Raw genomic sequence first — 23,843 nt, 5'->3', positions numbered from 1 at the left:
TTGCGACTCAGCCCGGATTCATCCTAGACTAATCGCATTTTTTGCAGAGTTGTGTAATTCTACTGTTAAACGCATGCATGCACATATTACTTTTCATATGAGTACATTTTGCTCTTAAGTTGGGGTATTTCTATTAATCTAGGTTTAAGTCTCCAGAGAATGATAAAGGCGCGGCTAAACTTTGAGGTTGTTTAACGTTTTGTTTTGTGTTTTGTTTTTTTATGTTTCAAAGCTTGAATGGTTTTTCGCTTTTATTTTCTTTGCTTGAATGTAAACAGAAATCTCGCAAGGTTTTGAGTGGAGGCAGTTTTTTAGGGGTGTTTTTTCATGAATACGCGCTAGAGTTGCTTTTATATATTGAAAAAAAAAAATATTGAGTAGATTTTTAATTAAAATTTATGAAGCATTTAGTAAATATTTAAAATGAACTTGAGGTAAGGTTTTTTTTTTGCATTTTTTTTTAGATTTTTCAGAAGAAGTTTGTGGTAGCATGTGAGAAAAATATTGATATGGATAATTTTTGTTTTGCAGTTGCTAAATGAAAAAAAGTTATGAAAATACAAAGAAATCGAAGAGAGAAAAGCCAAAAGTTTGGTGAAGTTTTGAGGGTTCTATACATTGAATTTTTAATCACAATTTGACCAAGGAATATGTGAAGACAATATTGAAAACTGCGATGCAAAAAGAGAGATCTGTAATAGGATATAGGAATAGAATAGGAGGCGGTCAGTCGATTGTAGTGTTGTAAAAATTTACAATTATTTTGGTTTACAATCAACGATTGCTCCGCTTATTTGATTGTAATCAAATTTGACTGCTTTATTTTGTGATTGTAAAATTTACAATCTACAATCAATTTCTGTTATTGTAAACACTACGATATGCAATCAAGATTGATTGCAATCACTTTAGAAACTCAATAATTAACTATGATTACAATCAATCAAGTGCGCCTTACTGTAAAAAAAAGTTGAGATCCATTGTACCTTAGCACTACGGTGCGTTAACCGCCATTCCGGTTCCGTATTTATTAAAACAAATATTTCAAAAAACCATCATTATTGTTTTTTTTTTAGATTGATTGCAAAATAGATTTTGTAAAATCAATTATTTTGGCCAAGACGTGCTTGCAAATAATGATTGTACAAGAAAAGTGATTGCAATACCTACTTACTTACTTAATTGGCGCTTAACCGTCTAAACGGTTATGGCCGTCCAACAAGGCGCGCCAGTCGCTCCTTCGCTCCGCCAACCGGCGCCAATTGGTCACACCAAGGGAGCTTAAATCGTTTTCCACCTGGTCCTTTCAAAGGAGTGGGGGCCGCCCTCTACCTCTGCTTCCATAGGCGGGTTCCGATAGAAACACTTTCTTGGCCGGAGCATCATCAGTCATACGCATGACATGGCCTAGCCAGCGCAGCCCCTGCGTTTTAATTCGCTGGACTATGTTGATGTCTGCGTATAGCTCGTACAACTCATCATTAAATCTTCTTCGGTACTCACCATCGCCAACGCGTAAAGGTCCATAAATCTTTCGAAGAACTTTTCTTTCGAATACTCCCAAAGCCGCTTCATCTGCTGTTGCCATGGTCCATCATTCTGCCCCATATAGCAGGACGGGTACGATAAGTGACTTGTAGAGTATGATTTTCGTTCGCCAAGAGAGGACTTTACTTTTCAATTGCCTACCTAGTCCAAAGTAGCATTTATTGGCAAGATTTATTCTTCCCTGGATTTCAGTGCTGATGTTGTTGCTAGTGTTGATGCTGGTTCCCAAATACACGAAGTCTTTTACTATTTCGAAATTATGGCTGCCAACAGTAGCGTGATTGCCAAGGTGCGTATGCGCTGACTCTTTGTCCGATGACAGCAGGTACTTCGTTTTGTCCTCATTCACCATCAAACCCATCTTTACCGCTTCTTTTTCCAGTTTGGAGTAAGCAGAACTAACAGCGCGGGTGTTTAGGCCGATGATATCAATGTCATCAGCATATGCCATTAATTGCACGCTTTTATAGTATATTGTTCCAGTGCGGTTAAGTTCTGCAGCTAGTATAATTTTCTCCAGCATCAAGTCGCACGATAGGGGGTCACCCTGTCTGAAACCTCGTTTAGTTTCGAACGGCTCGGAGAGGTCCTTCCCAATTCTGACTGAGCTGATGGTGTTACCCAACGTCATTTTGCACAGCCGTATACGTTTTGCGGGGAAACCAAATTCAGACATAGCGGAATATAGGCAGCTCTTTTTCGTGCTGTCGAAGACGGCTTTAAAGTCGACGAAGAGGTGATGTGTGTCGATTCTCTTTTCACGGGTTTTTTCCAAGATTTGGCGCATTGTGAAAATCTGGTCGATGGTAGATTTACCAGGTCTGAAGCCGCACTGATAAGGTCCAATCAGCCGGTTCATGGTGGGCTTCAATCTTTCGCACAATACTCTTGAAAAGACCTTATATGCGATATTAAGAAGGCTGATTCCACGATAGTTGGTGCATTTTGCAGTATCCCCCTTCTTTTGGACTGGGCAAAGAACACTTAGATTCCAACCGTCGGGCATGCACTCGTCCGCCCATATTTTGCTAAGAAGTTGCTGCATGCGCCTTACCAACTCCTCGCCGGCGTACTTGAATAGCTCCGCAGGCAATCCATCAGCGCCCACGGCCTTGTTGTTTTTCAATCTGGTTATTGCTATTCTAACTTCGTCATAATCGGGCGGGGGGACATATATTCCTTCATCATCGATTGCGGGATCGGGTTCTTCATCTCTGCGCGGTGAATTGCTGCCTCCATTTAGGAGAGCAGAGAAGTATTCCCTCCATAATCTAAGCTCTCTCTGGACATCAGTTACAAGGTCGCCGTTTTCGGTCCTATAGGAGTTTTTCCGGTCTTAAAACCTTCCGTCTGTCGTCGTATTTTTTGGTAAAATTTTCGGCCGTTATTCCTGGTGGCTAGCAGCTCAAGCTCCTCGCACTCACGCCTTTCTGCTTCTGCTTTTTTCTTCCTGAAAAGGCGTCTCTCTTCCCTTTTCAACTCACGATAGCGTTCACACACAACTCTTGTCGCGCTCGCTTTTAACGCAGCCCTGTAGGCAGCGTCTTTTCTTTCGGTTGCAACGCGGCATTCTTCATCGTACCAGTTGTTTTTTCGTGGCCGCCGGTAACCAATTTTTTCCTCGGCGGCAGTACGAAGTGCTTTGGAGATATGCTGTGCTGTGGAGGATGAGTTGTGCTCTCAGAGAGCAGGTGTGAGAGTCGAGTTGCGAAATCATTGGCAGTCTGTTGTGATTGAAGCTTTCCGACGTCTAGCTTTCCTTGTGTTTTTTGTTCCTTGGTTTTAGCCGCGTTGAGGCGGGTGCGTATTTTGGCTGCAACGAGATAATGGTCCGAGTCGATGTTAGGTCCTCGGATCGTGCGCACATCTAAAACACTGGAGGCATGCCGTCCGTCTATCACAACGTGATCGATCTGATTGCGAGTATTTCGATCAGGAGACAGCCATGTAGCTTGATGTATCTTTTTATGCATGAACCTCGTGCTGGATATGACCATGTTTCGAGCACCGGCAAAGTCAATCAGCCTCAGTCCGTTAGGAGAAGTTTCATTGTGTAGACTGAACTTTCCAAATGTAGGGCCAAAAACACCTTCTTTGGCCACCCTGGCGTTAAAGTCGCCAAGCACAACTTTTATATCATGACGGGGGCAGCGCTCGTATGTGCGTTCTAATTGTTCATAAAAAGTGTCTTTCACCTCATCGTCTTTCTCCTCTGTCGGCGCATGGGCGCAGATGAATGATATATTAAAAAATTTTGCTTTTATTCGGATAGCGGCGAGACGCTCGTCCACAGGCGTGAACGTCAGCACTTGGCGACAAAGTCTCACTCCCACCACGAACCCGACGCCGAAACTGCACTTATTCGTATGGCCACTCCAATAGATGTCACAATTTTTGATCTTCTTTCTTCCTTGCTTCGTCCAACGCATTTCTTAGATGGCGGTGATGTCAGATTTTGCTTTGACGAGGACATCAACCAGCCGGGCATCTGCACCAATCCCATTCAGAGAGCGGACGTTCCAGGTGCATGCCCTCAATTCATTATCCTTCAAACGTTTGCCATGGTCGTCATCAATAGAGAGTGTATTTATCCGAGGCTTGTTGTTATATTTCATTGGAGTATGGTTTTACGTGGCGGGTCCCAAGCCCAGGGCACAACCCGCTCAGCGGGGGTGAAAATATTACTTGCACGCTTATATAGCGAGCCGCTTGCTCCAAGACAGACGCCCGCTTGCAGCCGCACCTAGAGGTGTACAGACGCTGCCGATGAGATCTCCCCCGGCTAGCCCTTAAACCGATTATGTCAGAGTGGCCTAGCCAGGTTGTCGCCTTCTCACATTAGCTCACCGTTTAGCGGCTACCCAGAGGATACTTGGCCGCAAGCGACCAGCAGTAGTGAGCTGCAAAAGAATCGCTCTGGCCATTCCCAGGTGAATGGCCGTCAGAAGCTTTCCCCACTTTCGTGGACTTCTACACACGGCTCCACCCACCGAAGTGATTGCAATAACATTCATAAAATTGATTATAGATTGTAATTTTATACAATCGATTGAAAAGATTGCTTGTATTTTATGAGCTCTTGCGAACATGGTCTCAAAAATATCCCCCTTAAAGTGTTGAGTCTTTCAGATCGGCCTGTCTCTTTCGCTTGAGGTTTTGGTTTTTTTCAACTACTTAGGTTTGGTAAAATTTCCCTTAAATTCTGTCTTGATATCGGTATGTTTGTTTTTAGGGAAATTTTAGGTGTTGCGTTCGCCTTGGATCGTACTAAAGTTGCGGAAGTTTTCTATTACGTAATTAGAACGAGTGCAACAAATATTTTGAAACTGCCACTTTTCTGTTCTGCATCACAAGGGGCCCACCAAATAATGTTATAGTACCCTCAGTGGGCTAGGGGATTAGAAGCGACTAAATACCATATTGATTCCAAGGTCTATGTAGCGCAACCCTTTCAATGGAATTCCAGCGCAACCCGATTGTCAACCTCACCTACCCATGGCAAATCCTGTTTCTTTACCAGCCGAGGTTCTGGCGGCCGCAAGTTCTTCATGGAACTAGGGGTTGGGAGATGACCTAGAATGTCGTCATATTGACTATGTCTACCCATATGTCCATACGAGCAGCGGAGAAGAGACGCACAAACACATGCATATATCTTATTTGAGATGCTCACAAAAGAAGGCAATAATTTGTGCAAGTATCACTCACATATACACGCGCATATGAGAAGCTATAAACGAAGTTATAGCTGGTAATTTTATAGCTGATAACTAACTAGTAAATTCTAGAATAGAAAAGCCTAGAAATATGCAACGAGGAAACCAGACAGTATAAAAGGCAGCAACAGTAGAGGCACGACAATCAGTTTGATTTAAGACGCTATCTGGCGAGCAATAGAAGTGTTATTTTGAAATTAGTCTAATAAAGGCCATTTTGCATTATTGAATAGTGGAGTTATTTATTCAACAGTTTAGCGATTCGAACGTTAGCAGAAGGTCGCAAATAAGAGGAATTGCACTAAATTCGTTACAATATTAATTGTTACCGGAAAGTATCGTATATTGAAGCGCAATTTATACGTGGGTGTGGAAAGTGATCGCTTAGTTCTTCGCTCTAAGAAGTTTCTTTAGGAAATCAAAAATAATAAGGTCTTTGTAGTTATAATACGAGAACACTGATCTCAACAGGAGCAAGCCGGCCAGTAAAACCTTAGAAAATATAAGTATCAAAAAACTTACAAAATTAATTAGTTAGTATTCCCCAAAAAAATCAGAGTGGAACTGAAACGAAAAGTTGGGCACTCTGAAAACAGGGATGTGACAACAAACTCGAGTCGTGAATAAGTTCCAACATTCAAAGGGATCTGGCATATGCCGATTTCCGCTAATTTCCAAAAATCGACAGAAATTTGAGAGGAAACAGATCGTGGCACAAATTGACACGGCTAATAAAACTACAAATCAATGCCTTGAACATAGTTTTAGAAAGTACAATTTCTGTGTTAAGAAATGAATAGCAAGATCTATTATCAAAAAATTTTTCAAAAAAGAGTTCCCCACTCTTTGGGTTAACACACTGATACACATGAACTCATGGTGTGTGAGAAAGGTGGTAAAGAGGAAAAAACCAACAAACAAAATTAGAGCACAATGAAGTAACGAGTTGCGGGACAGCCATTTAGCTGAATTTTACATCAATATGACTTCACGTACTGAGGTTCTTATCCCAGTACCCATTCCGAAACATGTCCTAGCAACCATCTTATATCAATTACAATAAATTTGTTGTTTAAATGATGAGCTTTCTAAAATTGCTTATTTGTTAAAAATACCAAAAAAAAAAAATCGTTCTGCAACTCACATGGCGTATGATTTGGTGTTGGTGGCAGTGGTCGTACTTTATCCGGTGGGCAACGTCGCTGCACCATAACAGTGGCGGGTAAGGGAATGGCAGTGCCGCCATTGGCTTTGGAGTAAGCGGTGGGTATTTGTCTGTAAAGAGAGAATAAAAAATGTTAACATTAATATATATATTTAAAACTTATTATTTGTAAAGTTTAATACACATTCATCAAAATAAAATTTTAATAATTTCATATAGATTGTAAACTTTTAAATAAATTTTATTTTTAACAATCCAAAGGAACACTCGATTATTCATCAACATTTGCATCGTAAATTAATTTAAGCTGTTCTTATTTTAATTTTGCGCCCATAAGTTAATTTTGTTTTTTTATGCACACATTCACTTATTTTTACAAATATACCAGCATACCCACCTCATAAACCCCCAATTATCATTCACGAATCTCTTATGTAATGTAAACATGTTTAAGTATTTACAACGAGAATACAAAAAAACATTTACGATGATTTTTATAACAGACTCAGACTCAGATTCACTGTAATAAAAAATTTACGCTTGCAATGCTGATCTGATGTGAGCGAGCGTTACTTTCTAAGCGTGTGGCCAATTGGCATGCACTCCATTCACTGTTTGAATGCGTTCATTAAGCTGTAAAAATATTTATATGCTTGAAATTGTTGCAAAAAAAAAAAGCTTACGAAATTATGCTAATTTTTCGTTATCTTTTGTGTGAAAAAACCTGCCGAATACTGTAATTACCTCAATTCAAAAATTGATTGCTGGTTGGGTAAGCGAATGAGAGGTGAATTTAACTATCAAACTGTATAATCGTAGAGGTCCAACTAAGGTAGTAAACAGATACAATATGTCACGTTGACAGCACGTACGTGGAGCAAAGTCAGACAAAAAACGATTGTAGAATTCATTATCAAAATAATTATAGCTTTTCGACTTTATTTTAAACACCAACCTTTCACAGTCGTCTACTATAAATGTGAGAGACATTAGTGACGTATGTCAAAAGTAGAAAATTGGCAATGCTTCCCACGACAGCCGGTTCTATGTACCGGAGCGACTCGGGATTTTTTTTCCCGCCCAAGGGATGTCATTTCAGTGCAACCGCATTTAATTTATTGCCTCCCTCCCACAAATTGTCATCCTCGGAGCAGCTCTTTCCATACCAGACTCCGCCTAATCCGGGAAGGTATTGAACATAACCCCGGCCCAGGCTGTGGTTCCGCTGTATATGTCGGAAAAGGATTTATCTCAGACAATCATACTCTTGCCAGTGTGCCACATGAAAAGATGATTACAACGTTCGCGCTGTTATGGGTTAGAACCCAATGTTCGTCGCCCCCGAAATTAAAAAAAAGAAAATTGGCAAAGTATGACGGATGCGATGACTGATTTGTTGCTTATCTGGCATTTACCATTAAAACAGAGAAAGAGCCAACTGTGCTGTCAGTTTTTTCCTTGTCCGCCAAGGAAGTAACGTATTGTATCTGTTTGCACTATAAAGCAGTGTTCTGTGTAAGAGGATTGGAGCTATAAAAACTTCTCAAAAATTTGTTTACAAATCTACATTGAAGTTTACTTCAATTTTATTGCAATGACGCAAATGCTATTGTGTCTTTCTTGCAGAAGTTTAAAAATAGACACTGATTCTAATTTTAGTCGCCTGAGACGTTTTTATGGCAACTATTAAGTTTTTAATAAAAGTTTAAATATGGTTAAGTAGAGTGTAAATATAGTTAAATATTATATTTTTACAAAAGATTGTGGTATGTATGTGATGAATAAGGCAATTTGTAGTGCTTTTTTACGTTTTAATGAAGGCGAATTCAGTACACGGTAGGATTAACCCATCAGCTGATTGCTTCTTCTTGATAATTTCCAAGCAACGCCTTGGTTCAGCAAGATGTCAGTTAATCGAAATCAATGCTAATTTTCTTTTGGTTTGACTTTCTTATGCACGGCGAATTGCTTTGATTCGCTTCGTCATCACCTTGTATAGATGCGCCTTGAAGGCCTTGGTACAGCAAGATGCTAGTAAATTGAAATCAATGCTAATTTTCTTTTGACTTGGCATTTTGATTCACGGCGAATTGGGTTGAATTCGCTTTGTCATCACGTTGTACAAAGTCGCCTTGAACGCCATGGTTCAGCAAGATGCTGGTAAATTGAAATCAATGCTAGTTTTCTTTTGACTTGATATTCATCTGCGCGGCGAATTTAATTGAATTCGCTTCGGCATCACCTTTCTTTTTATTTGACATTCTTCTGAACGGCGAATTGGTATGAACTCGCCTTGCCTTCACCTTGTATCGATTCGCCTTGAACGCTATGGTTCAGCAAGATTTCAGTTAATCGAAATCAATGCAAATTTGTCTGACTTGACATTCTTCGGCACGGCGAATTGGGTTGAATTCGCTTTGCCATTGTATATTTCGCTTTGTCCAGGTATATTCCAATTACCGTGTAATTTAATAAATTCACGTTAATTGCTTGCCTCCCATATACACAGGGACCCAATATATTTGTATGTCTCTCGCTATCCTGAATTTTTACAGGGATTGCTTACTTTCCTACTTACTGCGCTATGCGAGATTATTGCCCTAAATGCTGCTTGGAAATTGGTTGACGCGGCTTTAGTTGAAGCTACTTTCCTCCTTCTAGGATCTATGTATTTATTTTCGGATCAGCACAGTATTACGCACCATCGGTGTACATGTGTATCGCCCCATTTGCTCTTTGGTCACCCTTGCGCCAACCATCCACCCTCTTATTGTTTGAGGTAGGTTCTTTTTTGTCCAAGCCTTCCTGTGGACCCCGTAGCCCCTCCTCTTGTAGGGAACTTGGCCTCATGACACATGTGCTTATCTGGAGCCATACCGGGGAGTTTTCTCAGGTTACCATTGTTACCATAGTGTATCCAGTTCCTACAGTGAGTTCGACATGATGTCTTACTGCCGAACTATTTGCGGTTTCACGCGTGTGAAGATCCAAAGGTAGTTGGTTTAGGAGAACAATTCGTGCATCAGTTGGAAAACGATCATACTGCACCTGTTACCCCTACGAAGGCTACCCGCTGTATTTATCTTTTTGATATTGTATTGCATTCTCATGGCGGGCTACCATACTACGGATTCATATGTTAGTAAGGGTGTGACGACGGCCGCACATAGCCACATCAAGAGCTTGGGTTTAAGAGACCCCAATTTCTGCTAACGACTGTTTTACACAACTAGTGTACTATGTTCGTAGTATGGTTATCCAGCTAAGCTTACTGTTTATCTCGATGTTCAGATGCTTTACTCTTGGGTAGAATGTGAGGACAGTACCAACGAATTTGAGTACATGTACACATATGCAACGATAAGTAGGGGGCCTCACTTGATGTAAATAAAACACCGCATATGTATGTGTGGTTGCATGCATATATATTTCATTACATACATGCTCACATATATATGTATGTACATTAGAGCGGGTCAAATTGTATGGATGGATTTTTTCCCATCAGGAGTATAGCAAAAACGTAATCTACAGATGATTCTAAGAAAAATTGCTGAAGACACCATAGCTCTAAGTCCGATTTCGAGTTCCCCACTTTTGCAAAATAGATATTTTGCATTTGAATGTAGGGTTTGGCCAAAAAATCTTCATAGCTTCTGATAGAATTATAGGAAATATATCACATTGGGCTTACTTTAAAGGCATTTTACGTATATTTCTGAATCTGTATTAATATCTATAGTGTTTTTGAATTTTAGTAGAGATATCAGACCAAAATTATGAGAAATTAGCCTAAATGAACTTTTAACTACTATATTATCATTTTTAACAAATTTCTTATGGAATAAATTTTTTTTTTACAGCTAAAATAAATCCAGAACATTTCTAACAACTTTCATTCACACAGTTTTTCTTTTTTACTACCTTTATATTAAGTCCCTTTCATGTTTGTCCCGTCATTTCCATACGAATTTTTCCCCACGGAAAACTCTTTTTCGGTAACTTCCCGTTGAGCTAGACACTTGATACTTAGAACATAGTTCAGATCTGGGAGACATTACAATGACACTGAAAAAATCTGCTAGGTGGCGCACGGATCGAGATATACAGAAAATTAATTTTAAAATGGAAATTTTGCGATCGACTTTTAACTAATTTCTCGGGGATCCAGAGACATGAAACTTAGCACATAATTTGCGAGTCGATGGCACTACAATTCGTGGAAAACAAAATGCCGCCAGGTGGCAGACTAATCGAGATAAACGCAAATCCCTGAAAAAACGCAGGGAATCTCGCAATCGATTTTTGAGTAACTTCCCGGTGAGCTGGAGATATGAAACTTGAGCCGAAGTCAGAACCCGGTGGCAATGCAATATTTTATCAAAAAAATTCCGCTAGGTGGCGCATGGATCAAGATATTAGGAAAATTAATTCTAATTTTGGAATCTTTCAATCCATTTTTAACTAACTTCCCGGCTACCTAGAGACTTGTAACTTAGCACATATGTAGTTCGAGACCCGGTGACAGTACAATTTATAGAAAACAAAGTTCCGCTAGGTGGCGTGCTAATTGAGATAACTACAAATCCCCGAATCTTGCGATCGATTTTTCAGTAACTTCTCGATGGGCTAGAGACATGAAACTTGGGCCGTAAGTCAGAACAATGCAATATTTTATAAAAAAAAAATCCGCTAGGTGGCGCATTTTAAATTGGGAATCTTGCAATAGATTTTAAACTAACTTCCTGGATATCTAGAGACTTGAAACCTGAAATATAGTTTAAAACTCGGTGACAGTGGAATGTTTGATCAAAAAATTTGAGCTACATAACGCACAAGTCGAACTATTTCGAAGATTAGGCCATACCTTCATGGCTAGCCTCCTGAGTGTTGCAGGCGTTGTAGAATTCCACCTCGTTGAAGGCCCAACCCAATGCACGTCCTTGCATACTTTTAGACGTACACGACTTTCACCACGATTCTTTTAGACTTTCAGGCGTATGCGAATTTCACCACGATTTTCAGCTGTGCAAATTAAGTAGCTGACAAGGTGGAATTCTCTTGTTATGATGCGAGGTGCAATTCTGTTGTTTTCGCCAGTGTTGTCAGCGAAAATTCCACTAATTCTCTTAAATCTTGCTATTTTGAACAAATAAATAAAGATAAGAATTTTCACTCAGGAATTACTTAATTTACTAATCAAAGTTGCAATTGCCTTTTTGTAGGCAGTACTAAAAAATTGTTTAAATTTTAAATAATCAATTAGTTAATCCCAAGTTCATGATTTGCCTTAAATTGAAAGATTGCGCTCCACCTTTATAGTTTTAAATCCCAAAATTCTTTTACAAGAGTTATTGTTAAAGTTGTTTAGTCAAAATTGAACAATACTATGTCTGTATGAAAGGAAAAATTGCCTTCTATTTTTTGGTCCATTTATATAAAGGTAGTGCTTAAAATTTTTTTATCATCTTTTTATTCGAATTCGTTTTAGTAGAAAAAATGTTTGCTTATTACTTGAAAATACAGGCTTTTTTTTTGAAAATTTGTTTCTACTAAAACGAATTCGAAAAAAGAAAAACTGAATCAAAGTTGTTGGAAATGTTCTGAATTTATTTTAGCTCTAAAGAAAAAAAAAAATTCATAAGAAATTTGTTAAAAATGATAATGTAGTAGTTAAAAGTTAATTTTAGGCTAATTTCTCATAATTTAGGCCTGATATCTCTAATAAAATTCACAAACACTATAGATATTAATACAGATTCAGAAATGTACGTAAAATACCTTTAAAGGAAGCCCAATATGATATTTTTCCTATAATTCTATCAGAAGCTATGAAGATTTTTTGGCCAAACCCTGCATTCAAATGCAAAATATTTATTTTGCAAAAGTGGGGACCTCGAAATCGGACTTAGAGCTATGGTGTCTTCAGCAATTTTTCTTAGAATCATCTGTAGATTACGTTTTTGCTATACTCCTGATGGGCAAAAAATTTGACCCGCTCTAATGTACATATAAAGAGACTCCAGCTTTCATTTTCTTACTGAAAGTTATAAGCATTTGCCATAAACAAATGTGACAGAACCATTACTCAGTGAGTTGCCTTTTTAGTCTCCTCACAAATGCAAATTTACTGTGGCAAGAACACTGATGTCTGCATCTACGTTAATATGTATATATATGTACATATTTGTCTGCAGCAGCAGCATCAGGATTTACTGCTGCACAAGTGACGGAAGTCAAAAATAATGTTGCATATCCACATAAAGATTTTACGGTTCCTTCCGTCCTTCGTTTGTGCGATCATTGCTGCTGCGGCTGCTGTTGCTGTTGCAACTACTTTTCTTTGTTTTACTGCCTATTTGTATTCTTACCTTTTGTGTTTTTATACTCAGTTGAGCAGAGCTCACAGAGTATATTAAGTTTGATTGGATAACGGTTGGTTGTACATATATAAAGGAATCGAGATAGATATAGACTTCCATATATCAAAATAATCAGGATCGAAAAAAAATTTGATTGAGCCATGTCCGTCCGTCCGTCCGTTAACACGATAACTTGAGTAAATTTTGAGGTATCTTGATGAAATTTGGTATGTAGATTCCTGGGTACTCATCTCAGATCGCTATTTAAAATGAACGATATCGGACTATAACCACGCCCACTTTTTCGATATCGAATATTTCGAAAAACCGAAAAAATGCGATAATTCATTGCCAAAGGCGGTTAAAGCGATGAAACTTGGTAGATGGGTTGACGTTATGACGAAAAATAGAAAATTAGTAAGATTTTGGACAATGGGCGTGGCACCGCCCACTTTAACAAGAAGGTAATTTAAAAGTTTTGCAAGCTGTAATTTGGCAGTCGTTGAAGATATCATGATGAAATTTGGCAGCAACGCTACTACTATTACTATATATGTGCTAAATAAAAATTAGCAAAATTGGATGAAGAACACGCCCACTTTTTAAAAATTTTTTTTTTTAAATTCAAATTTTAACAAAAAATTTAATATCTTTACTGTATATAAGTAGATTATTTCAAAATTCAACTCCTGTAATGATATGATGCAATAAAATACAAAAATAAAAGAAAATTTCAAAATGGGCGTGGCTCCCCCCATTTTCATTTAGTTTGTCTAGAATACTTTTAATGCCATAAGTCGAACAAAAATTTACCAATCCTTCTCAAATTAGGGGGGGGCATAGATTCTATGACGGTAACTGTTCTCTGTGAAAATGGGCGGAATCGGTGGAAGCCACGCCCAGTTTTTATACACAGTTCACCGTCTGTCCTTCCGCTCGGCCGTTAACACAATAACTTGAGCAAAAACCGATATATCTTTACTAAACTTAGCCCACCTACTTATCTGAACTCACTTTATCTTTGTATAAAAAATGGCCGAAATCCGACCATAACCACGCCCACTTTATCGATATCGAAAATTACGAAAAACGAAAAAAATGCCATAATTCTATACCAAATACGCAAAAAGGGATGAAACATGGTAACTGGATTGGTTTATTGACGCAAAATATAACTTTGGAAAAAACTTTGTAAAATGGGTGTGACACCTACCATATTAAGTAGAAGAAAATGAAAAAGTTCTACAAGGAAATTTCAACAGCCCTTGGAATCTTGGCAGGAATACTGTTAGTGGTATTGCATATATAAATAAATTAGCAGTACCCGACAGATGATTTTCTGGATCACCTGGTCCACATTTTGGTCGATATCGCGAGAACGCCTTCACATATACATCTAAGGTCCACTCGCTTTTAAAACCCTCATTAATACCTTTAATTTGATATCCATATCGTACAAACACATTCTAGAGTCACCCCTGGCCCACCCTAATGGCGATATCTCGAAAAGGCGTCCACCTGTAGACGTAATGCCCACTCCCTCTTAAAATGCTCAGTAACACCTTTCGTTTAATACCCATATCGTACAAACATTCTAGAGTCACCCCTGGCGCACACTAATGGCGATATCTCGAAAAGGCGTCCACCTATAGACCTAATGCCCACTCCCTCTTAAAATGCTCACTAACACCTTTCGTTTGATACCCATATCGTACAAACATTCTAGAGTCACCCTTGGTCCACCTTTATGGCGATATCTCGAAAAGGCGTCCACATATAGAACTAAGGATTACTCCCTTTTAAAATACTCATTACCACCTTTCATTTGATACCCATATCGTACAAACACATTCTAGAGTCACCCCTGGCCCACCCTAATGGCGATATCTCGAAAAGGCGTCCACCTATAGACCTAATGCCCACTCCCTCTTAAAATGCTCAGTAACACCTTTCGTTTAATACCCATATCGTACAAACATTCTAGAGTCACCCCTGGCCCACACTAATGGCGATATCTCGAAAAGGCGTCCACCTATAGACCTAATGCCCACTCCCTCTTAAAATGCTCATTAACACCTTTCGTTTGATACCCATATCGTACAAACACATTCTAGAGTCACCCCTGGCCCACCCTAATGACGATATCTCGAAAAGGCGTCCACCTATAGACCTCATGCCCACTTCCTCTTAAAATGCTCAGTAACACCATTCGTTTGATACCCATATCGTACAAACATTCTAGAGTCACCCTTGGTCCACCTTTATGGCGATATCTCGAAAAGGCGTCCACCTATAGAACTAAGGATTACTCCCTTTTAAAATACTCATTACCATCTTTCATTTGATACCCATATCATACAAACACATTCTAGAGTCACCCCTGGCCCACCCTAATGGCGACATTTCGAAAAGGCGTCCACCTATAGACCTATTGCCCACTCCCTCTTAAAATGCTCAGTAACACTTTTCGTTTGATACCCATATCATACAAACATTCTAGAGTCACCCCTGGCCCACCCTAATGGCGATATCTCGAAAAGGCGTCCACCTATAGACCTAATGCCCACTTCCTCTTAAAATGCTCAGTAACACCTTTCATTTGATTCCCATATCGTACAAACACATTCTAGAGACACCCCTGGTCCACCTTTATGGCGATATCTCGAAACGGCGTCCACCTATGGAACTAAGGATCACTCCTTTTCAAAATACTCATTAACAGCTTTCATTTGATACCCATATCGTACAAACATATTCTAGAGTCACCCCTGGTCCACCTTAATGGCGATATCTCGAAAAGGCGTCCACCGATAGACCTAAGGCCCACTCCCTCTTAAAATACTCATTAACAGCTTTCATTTGATACCCATATCGTACAAACAAATTCTAGAGTCAGTCCTGGTCCACCTTTATGGCGATATCCCTAAATGGCGTCCATCTATAGAACTATGGCCTACTCTCTCTTAAAATACTCTTTAATACCTTCCATTTGATACACATGTCATACAACCACATTCCAGGGTTACCCTAGGTTCATTTTCCTACATGGTGATTTTCCTTATTTTGTCTCCATAGCTCTCAACTGAGTATGTAATGTTCGGTTACACCCGAACTTAGCCTTCCTTACTTGTTTGGTTTTGTATTTAGCATTTCTTATTTGTCGCATTGCAAAAGTTAAAGTTGTGCAATTTTCGCATAAATAGAAAACGTGCGGAAATGTTAAAATGTCTCTAAATGCAAATGGAAATGAAACAAAATGTCAATTCACTTACACAGGCACACGCACACATACACACTTATTTATGTACATATGTATATGCTCTTCAGCACGAGTGGTAGTTAGCAGGCAACGAACCATAGCAATGCAACTGAATGAATCATGTACAAACACAAAGGCAGTCAGTCAGGAGTACTGGGAGTTTGATTCTGTTGCAAGCTGGTGGCAACGTGCAACGGCAGCGTTAACAGCACCTTTCTTTCATATTTTTCAATTGAAATATGCACGTGCATTTTTAGCTTCAATTGCTACTTACATACAGACACATAAACATCGCAATACATACGTGGACACGTGAAAGATAGTGACATTTTTCATAATACTTACAAAAATCATTCCACGATTCCTTGGTTTGAGCTTAGCCGACATCGCGACGAGCCACGTTTGGGGTCAAAGACATTTATGAATGATTTGTGTATCAATGCAAAGAAGGCGAAATGTTTTTAAGGCGGCGATTGAATAGTGAAATTGTGATAGTTGAATAGTAGGGATTTTTCATAAATAGGAAGTTATTTAATAATTTTGTTTATGAAATATGCGTAAATAATTCATGCTTCGTATTTTATGGATATATGAATTTATATAAATTAGTTACGCACTACTAGTGAGCTAGAGGGGAAGAGGGCGTTACCCCCCCGGTACTCAAAGAGGTGAAACGCGCTCGATAGTAAATAGTTTTAACCGTAAACAGCGCCAATTTGTTAGGCGAATAAACGAAGAGCAGTTGATTTACGACTCACACCATTACGCAACTTTGCGCTAGAGTATTGAATTTACGTTCATCCACATCACGAGTTTGGGTATTGAGATCCCAGTTTATGTTTATGATTATTTTACACGAATAGAAAGTTACGTAAATCTTTCCTACCCCACGTTCGATATTCAATTTACAGCTCAGCTTGCTGTCTAACTCGAGGAACAGATACTTGACTCTCGTAGAGTGAGTGCAATACCACTTAAAGAGGGCAGTCGAAGCTGTGGTATTTTGTTGACGTTAGTAAACAGTCTCAGCTACTTTTAACAAGGGCTTACGTTAAGGCCACTTTTGGCTACCCAGACGTAAGGCCTTCGAAGCACTTAAAGTCTAGGGAAATGGACCTGATACAAGCAATTACGACCTCGCCGACATATTCGGCTACCTTCAACAAATTTTTTTGAGCTGAAGTAAAATCTCGTTCTGTGCAACTGCTCACACAAGCGGCGAGAAAGTTTATCCCTGGGGTAGGCAGGTAGTTGGGACTGAACCCATGTAGGCTTCTCTTACCCTATTATTCAGCATAGATTTCGTCCGTTGGTAGATGCAACTGTTTATGCCAGTTCTAGCCAGTGCGTCGGTAACTGCGCTGATTTCTATATTGTTAAAGGCTTCCTCCAACTTGATTTAATCCATTGGCAGATAAGGCTGTTTATACTAGCCCTGGCCAGGGCGTTGGTAGCCGCGTTGATTTCTATATTATTAAAGACTCCCTCTATATTTAAAGAGGCAGCCAGAGTGTATTCTTTGTAGTGTAGGGATCTCTCAATGGTACCTATGAGCGCATGGAGTGCAGTTTCCGTAGACCTGCCCTTCATATACTCACCAAGTTTTTGGAGCTCACCGGAGTGATACCGTCAGGACCCGGTAGTTTTAAGGGAGAGAAACTGTAAATAGCTTATATTTTCCTTTCCGAAGGAAGCAGCGGGCTCCGCATACGTCGGTCAGTTTTTCAATATACATAATTAAGATTACAGCAACATTTTTAGTTGCAAGCATATCGTTCTTAGAATATCACAGCCCTTATACATTATAACTCATTATCATTTAATGCATTTATTGCTTTTTTTTCTTTGACGTTCAATATTTTAATGAAGAGCAGTTGCGAAAGAGCTGCGTTGCATATAAATTACGAAGCCGTTATTAATTCCACCCACGTTATGCTAATTCTTATATTTCCCACTCTTCATATTAATGACCACCTGTGCTTATGTTGGCGACGTTTGTTGTACAGCAGCTTTTATTTATACATAGAATTGGCGGATTGACTTTTGATTTCTACAATTTATGCTAGACATAAATATATAATGTTCAAAAGCGGCCAGTCGGTAGATATTGGTTTTAATTTTTTGCCACCTCGTCGCTATCTAGCAGAGTGTGCAAATAAACACGACATAACATTGGACAAACGGAAAGCAAAAGCCCAAAAACGATGGCGTAGGTAAGGTTCAAAGAGTTTTGTTGCGAAACCCTTTCAAGGGGTTGTCAGCGGAATCTACAGCTTCTCGAACCCAATGATTAACCGTACCTTCCCGTGGCAAATCCTATCGATTTAGCGGACAAGGCTCTGGCGATCCCTAATTCTTCGCGGAACGAGAGGGTTCATATGAAACCGTTCCCGACATGGTCAGGATAGTACCTGATCAATATCCGCCAGAGGATCATCAAAATCGATGAAACTCTCCAAAACAAGAAGCTACAAGAAGAAGACCAATACTATGACATAGCTCATATTGTTTGGGACTTATTCGAAAATACCAACAAGCATTCTCGTATAACTTTTATGATTTCCAGAATATTTGAGAAAAGCATTATCGGATTGTTGTACATAGATGTGAATCGATATTGACGAGTTATCCGTTTGCGGTTGTGATCAGGGTATTATCGTTTTTTATCGGCTTATTACCTACGCATTATCGAATTTTTATCGATAACAAACATTTATTTGTTACTTAAGAGATAAACTCCTCTCCCCATTTTCCTTATTCTTTTCTTTACACCACCCTGCGCCTTTCTTTTCCTCTTTGTATCTTCCTCCCGCTCCGTCATTTCCTTCACATCTTTTCCAGTGCATAGTTCTTCGTCTAACTCTTTCTGTTTTTTAGTCTCTTTCTCCCTCCCTCTTTCATCTTCTCTCTAGTTCTTCTCCATTCCTTATTTCCAGTCCCAGTCCCAGTCCCATTCCCAGTCTCATTCCCAGTCCCAGTATCGGTCCCATTCAGAGACAGTCCCTGGTACATTTCCCGGAAAATTATCGTAAATTCTAATCTAGGTAAAGGGATACCTATATATTCGAATAGATCGGTCCCTAGTCCACTTCCCGAAAAAATAGTGCCGGAAATACTAATAAAGGAAAAGGGCTAACAATATATCGAATTTCATGCAAATCGAACAATGCATACAATTTGTTGGAATAAATCGGTGCAAGGTCCTCTTCCTGGAAAAAAAGTATCGTCAATCCTAGTCTAGGGAAAGGCCAATATGCCAAATTTCAGGCAAATTGAACCATAAACAGAACTTGTTCGAATAGATCGGTCTCTGTCCCACTTCCCGGAAAGAAACTTCACAGGAACACTCTCTGGGTTTCTGCCGTTTAAATTGTTGCATCAGGAGGAACAAGGCAACATCTGTTTCGATTATACCTTGTATATACCTTCAAAGATATATATTTTCTCGGGAGTGGGATTTGAACTCGCTTTCCTGCGATAGCTGATAACAACCGTTATCTACAAGTCGTCGGTTTGTCATCGGTTCCTTCCCAGCTTGTTATCGAAGCGTTATCGACATTTAGTCGCCAAAAAGCGATATTTTCTCTTATTATCAAAGACTTACTTGGTTGTTATCAATAACGGTATCCTCTAGTAAACGGTTTGTAATTGGATTGTCATCAAAAGTTTTTCTAAGCGAGGTTACCCTTTGGCAGTGATGTGGCAAACACTCATAGCGTATTTCCGCCTTAAAACCATCTCAGTGAAAATTCGTCTGCCTTGCAGATGCTGTTCGGGGTCGGCATTTGAACGTTGGGTCCCCTCCCGAAAATTTTACGGAAAAATTAAAAGGAGTACAGCGCAAAGTTGGAGGAGCTAGGCCTTAAATTTAGTATTGTGTTTCGGGGTACTATAGATCAAAAACGATATCTGATTATTATCGATTGGAAATTAAAATAAAAAAATAAAAAATTTTAAGCACTTCCTTTATATAAATGGACAAAAATCAGCGAAGAATGTCTCTTTATATAAAGACATATTCTTGCTAAATTTTGATTTTTAAATTTTGACATAGAAATTGCAAAAATATTTATGAGAAGTAAAAATATAAAAGTGGAGCACACATTACTTGGACTGGAAAGTTGGTAGGAAAGGAGATATTATTAGTCAATCAATTGCTCTCCACAATTATATTTTTATATTTTGTCGGTGTCTTAACCTATCTGTTAAGTTTTACGCTTGTAGCTCAATGAGAACTTACATAAAAATCAATCCCAAAATTCCCTCCGCTCCGTTTGATTTTTCTAATTTCCGTGCGCCCCCTAGCGAAACTTTTTGTATTGTGTCATCGGCTGTCATCGACCTTTGAATTAAGCTCTAAATTTTTAGCTTCTAGCTCATCGAGAAGTGACTTAAAACCCGGTTTCAAATTTCCAAATTATTATCTAATTTTTTCGATCCGTGTGCGACCTAACGGAAATTTTTTCTCCTTTTATTCCATTGTCACGGTGTCTTAACCTGTCTCTGAGGTTTCATGTTTGCAGCTCAATGATAAGTTACTTTAAAATCGATCTCAAAACACCAAATTTTAAAATTCTTATCTAAATATTTCGATCCGTGCGCCACGTACCGGAATTTTTTTCTCCTTTTCTTAAATTTTCTCGGCGTCTTATCCTATCTGTGAAGCTTTACAGTTGTAGCTCAATGAGAACTTACATAAAAATCAATACAAAAATTCCCTCCGTTTCGTACGATTTTTCTAAATATCTCATCCCTTGCGCCCCCTAGCGAATCTTTTTGTATCGTGTCAGCGGCTGTCATCGACCTTTGAATTAAGCTTGAAATTTCAAGTATCTAGCTCATCGATAAGTTACTTAAAAGCTGGTTTGAAAATTTTCTAATTCTTATCTAATTATTTCGATCCGTGCGCCACTTAACGGATTTTTTTTCCCTTTTGTTGGCATTCTCACGGTGTTCTAACCTATGTGTAAAGCTTCACGTTTGTGGCTCAATGAGAAGTTGCTTAAAAATCGATTGCAAGATTTGTATGAAAAGCGGACAAAAAAATTATTTCGATCCGTGCGCCACCTAACGGATTTTTTCCTTTTGTTGCATTGTCACGGTGTTCTAACCTATGTGTAAAGTTTCACGTTTGTAGCTCAATGAGAAGTTACTTAAAAATCGATTGCAAGATTTGTATGAAAAGCGGGCAAACAAATTATTTCGATCCGTGCGCCACCTAACGGATTTTTTTCCTTTTGTTGCATTGTCACGGTGTTCTAACCTATGTGTAAAATTTGACGTTTGTAGCTCAATGAGAAGTTACTTAAAACTCGATTGCAAGATTTGTATGAAAAGCGGGCAAACAAATTATTTCGATCCGTGCGCCACCTAACGGATTTTTTCCTTTTGTTGCATTGTCAAGGTGTTCTAACCTATGTGTAAAGTTTCACGTTTGTAGCTCAATGAGAAGTTACTTAAAAATCGATTGCAAGATTTGTATGAAAAGCGGACAAAAAAAAAATGTGTCGATCCGTGCGCCACCTAACGGATTTTTTTCCTTTTGTTGCATTGTCACGGTGTTCTAACCTATGTGTAAAGTTTCACGTTTGTAGCTCAATGAGAAGTTACTTAAAAATCGATTGCAAGATTTGTATGAAAAGCGGGCAAACAAATTATTTCGATCCGTGCGCCACCTAACGGATTCTTTCCTTTTGTTGTATTGTCACGGTGTTCTAACCTATGTGTAAAGTTTCACGTTTGTAGCTCAATGAGAAGTTACTTAAAAATCGATTGCAAAATTTGTATGAAAAGTCGACAAACATTCAATCGACCTAATATAAAGAAAGTAAAAAGCTTCGCTCGACGTGTAAAACTAGAACACGCTATTTGAATCGGTAGCACTACTTCGCAACAAACACTTCTTCGCATTAATGATCCTATATCTCTGGGTCTTTAATAATTTTAATACTAACTGGAGCATTATCTTGCCAGCTCGCTTTCAAACATGTTATTGGCTTCCTTAAGGCTTTCTCTATTTAAAAGAGCGAGTATGTATCCACTTTCCACTCAACACTCCTATCCACTACTCTATAATAAACCTCTGAAAAAAAAGAATTTTCTCACACTTTAAGTAGTAAAACACTAAAACAGCTCTTTCAAAATCCTGCAGGGAAGAAAATTAAAACAAACAAATAAAACGGCGTGAATTGCGTTCAATTTAAACTTTTTACAAACAGACAAAAAAGGACAATGAGAGGTCTGTGACTAAAAGAACTCAGAAACTAAGTTCCTGTCTCGCCTTATTAAATACCCACACACTCACACAAACGCACAATCACCGACAAGCTGTTGCTCCTTACAAATAAACAACAACTAAATCACGTTTGCTTAAATGGATAACAAACAGCAAATTGCAACTGTTTGTCGAAATGATATTAGATTTCCCTATTAACCAACAACAACGATAAGAAAGTTGGTTCAAAGCAGTGGAGATGTTGACTTTGCGCACTACAAGGTAGCTAAGATCTTTTAATTTTCACTTTGCAAATGTTTGTGTGCGTATGTATGTGTGTGTGTGAGTGTGAGTGCGTCTATGTCTGCCGCAGAAAATTTTAAATTACTTTTGTTAAGTTACAACTTTTCTAACCAGCTTTTCTGCTGCTTAACTTCTCTAGCATAGCACAGAAAACAACAAAACACCATCACAGTCAATTCAAATTGTGTGAAAGCTAAAGAAATTATCCTGGCAACATGTTGATAACATTTGTTTGTGTTGCTAAGGAGTGTGAGCGTTGATGGTTCCTTTCAAGCTTTCAACTTGGAAATAAAGCATTTTTTTGGTTGTATCCGTACTCGTTGTACTAAAGTATATTATAATTGCTTAAATGCTTACTTAGCAGCTTGTTTTGGCGTTTTGACTGCGAAGATTTATGTTGAATGATGAAGGCAATGTCTTGAAGAAGTGTTTCTTATTTTTTTAAAGTTTTTTTGCTCTTTGCCTTAAATTAATACGCTGCTGTCTACATTTTCATTTTGAGTTGTTTATCTTTTTTTAATATTATTTTTTTTTTGTTTTCTTTTACACGATGTACTCTATCTACTGTTCAGGCTCAGAAAGTCGGAATGTAAAAGAGGGTTCATGATGAAGACACTTCAAGTCATTCCCCCTACATCTATATATATATATATATATATATATATATATATATATATATACATGCATATATACGGAAGAGCTCTTGGTATATATTCTGACGAATATTAGCATCACTAAGCTGATACTAAATAAATAATCACGTAACAACAAAAACATTAAAGCGAGCCATACTGGTGTGCACGAACACATAAATCATCATTTACACGCATACATACAAGGCAACGAAGAGATACTCACAAACACATGTAATCATCAGCCGAAATTGTTACTGATACATACACACGCATATATGTATCTCAATTACCAAGCAGGAGATACAGAAGTTTTAGAAGGCGAAACGTCTAGACTTTAGTGGAAATATGCGAGTGAAGCAACGGAGAGTATAAAAGCGGCGCAAGCTGCGTAATCAGTAATCAGTTTTGATTTAAACACGCTATTGGTTGTGAAGTATAATTATGAAGTACTACACTCAAAGTAAACTTAATAAAGACCAGTTTGCAATACTAAATATTGGAGTGATTTATTCGACAACTTAGCGATTCGAACGTTGGCAGAAGGTGTACAATAACCATGATTTCCCAAAATTCGCTACAATATTATAAATCAAAACCTTAAATGTTTTAGATGTAATCTCGGACACCACTGATTGTATTAG

General features: G+C 38.6%; 1 protein-coding gene across 12 annotated transcripts in view; it reads right to left on the bottom strand.

Annotated features, from left to right (window-relative positions):
• Positions 1–23,843, bottom strand: part of sick (sickie) — a 1,191,762-nt gene that overhangs the window by 542,565 nt on the left and 625,354 nt on the right. For 11 of the 12 annotated variants that reach the window (XM_067765301.1, XM_067765306.1, XM_067765303.1 and 8 more), the window contains one exon: positions 6,409–6,539. In XM_067765301.1, coding sequence (XP_067621402.1) covers positions 6,409–6,539 — 131 coding nt within the window. Of the gene's footprint in view, positions 1–6,408; positions 6,540–6,826; positions 6,946–23,843 lie in introns of those variants that run through there. The other variant, XM_067765310.1, reaches the window with a different exon arrangement.

Source organism: Eurosta solidaginis, chromosome 2 (genome assembly GCF_040869045.1).
Source record: "Eurosta solidaginis isolate ZX-2024a chromosome 2, ASM4086904v1, whole genome shotgun sequence".
NCBI classification, from domain to species: domain Eukaryota; kingdom Metazoa; phylum Arthropoda; class Insecta; order Diptera; family Tephritidae; genus Eurosta; species Eurosta solidaginis.
The sequence above is the reverse complement of the archived record's forward strand: the minus strand, read 5'-3'. Positions and strand labels throughout refer to the sequence as shown.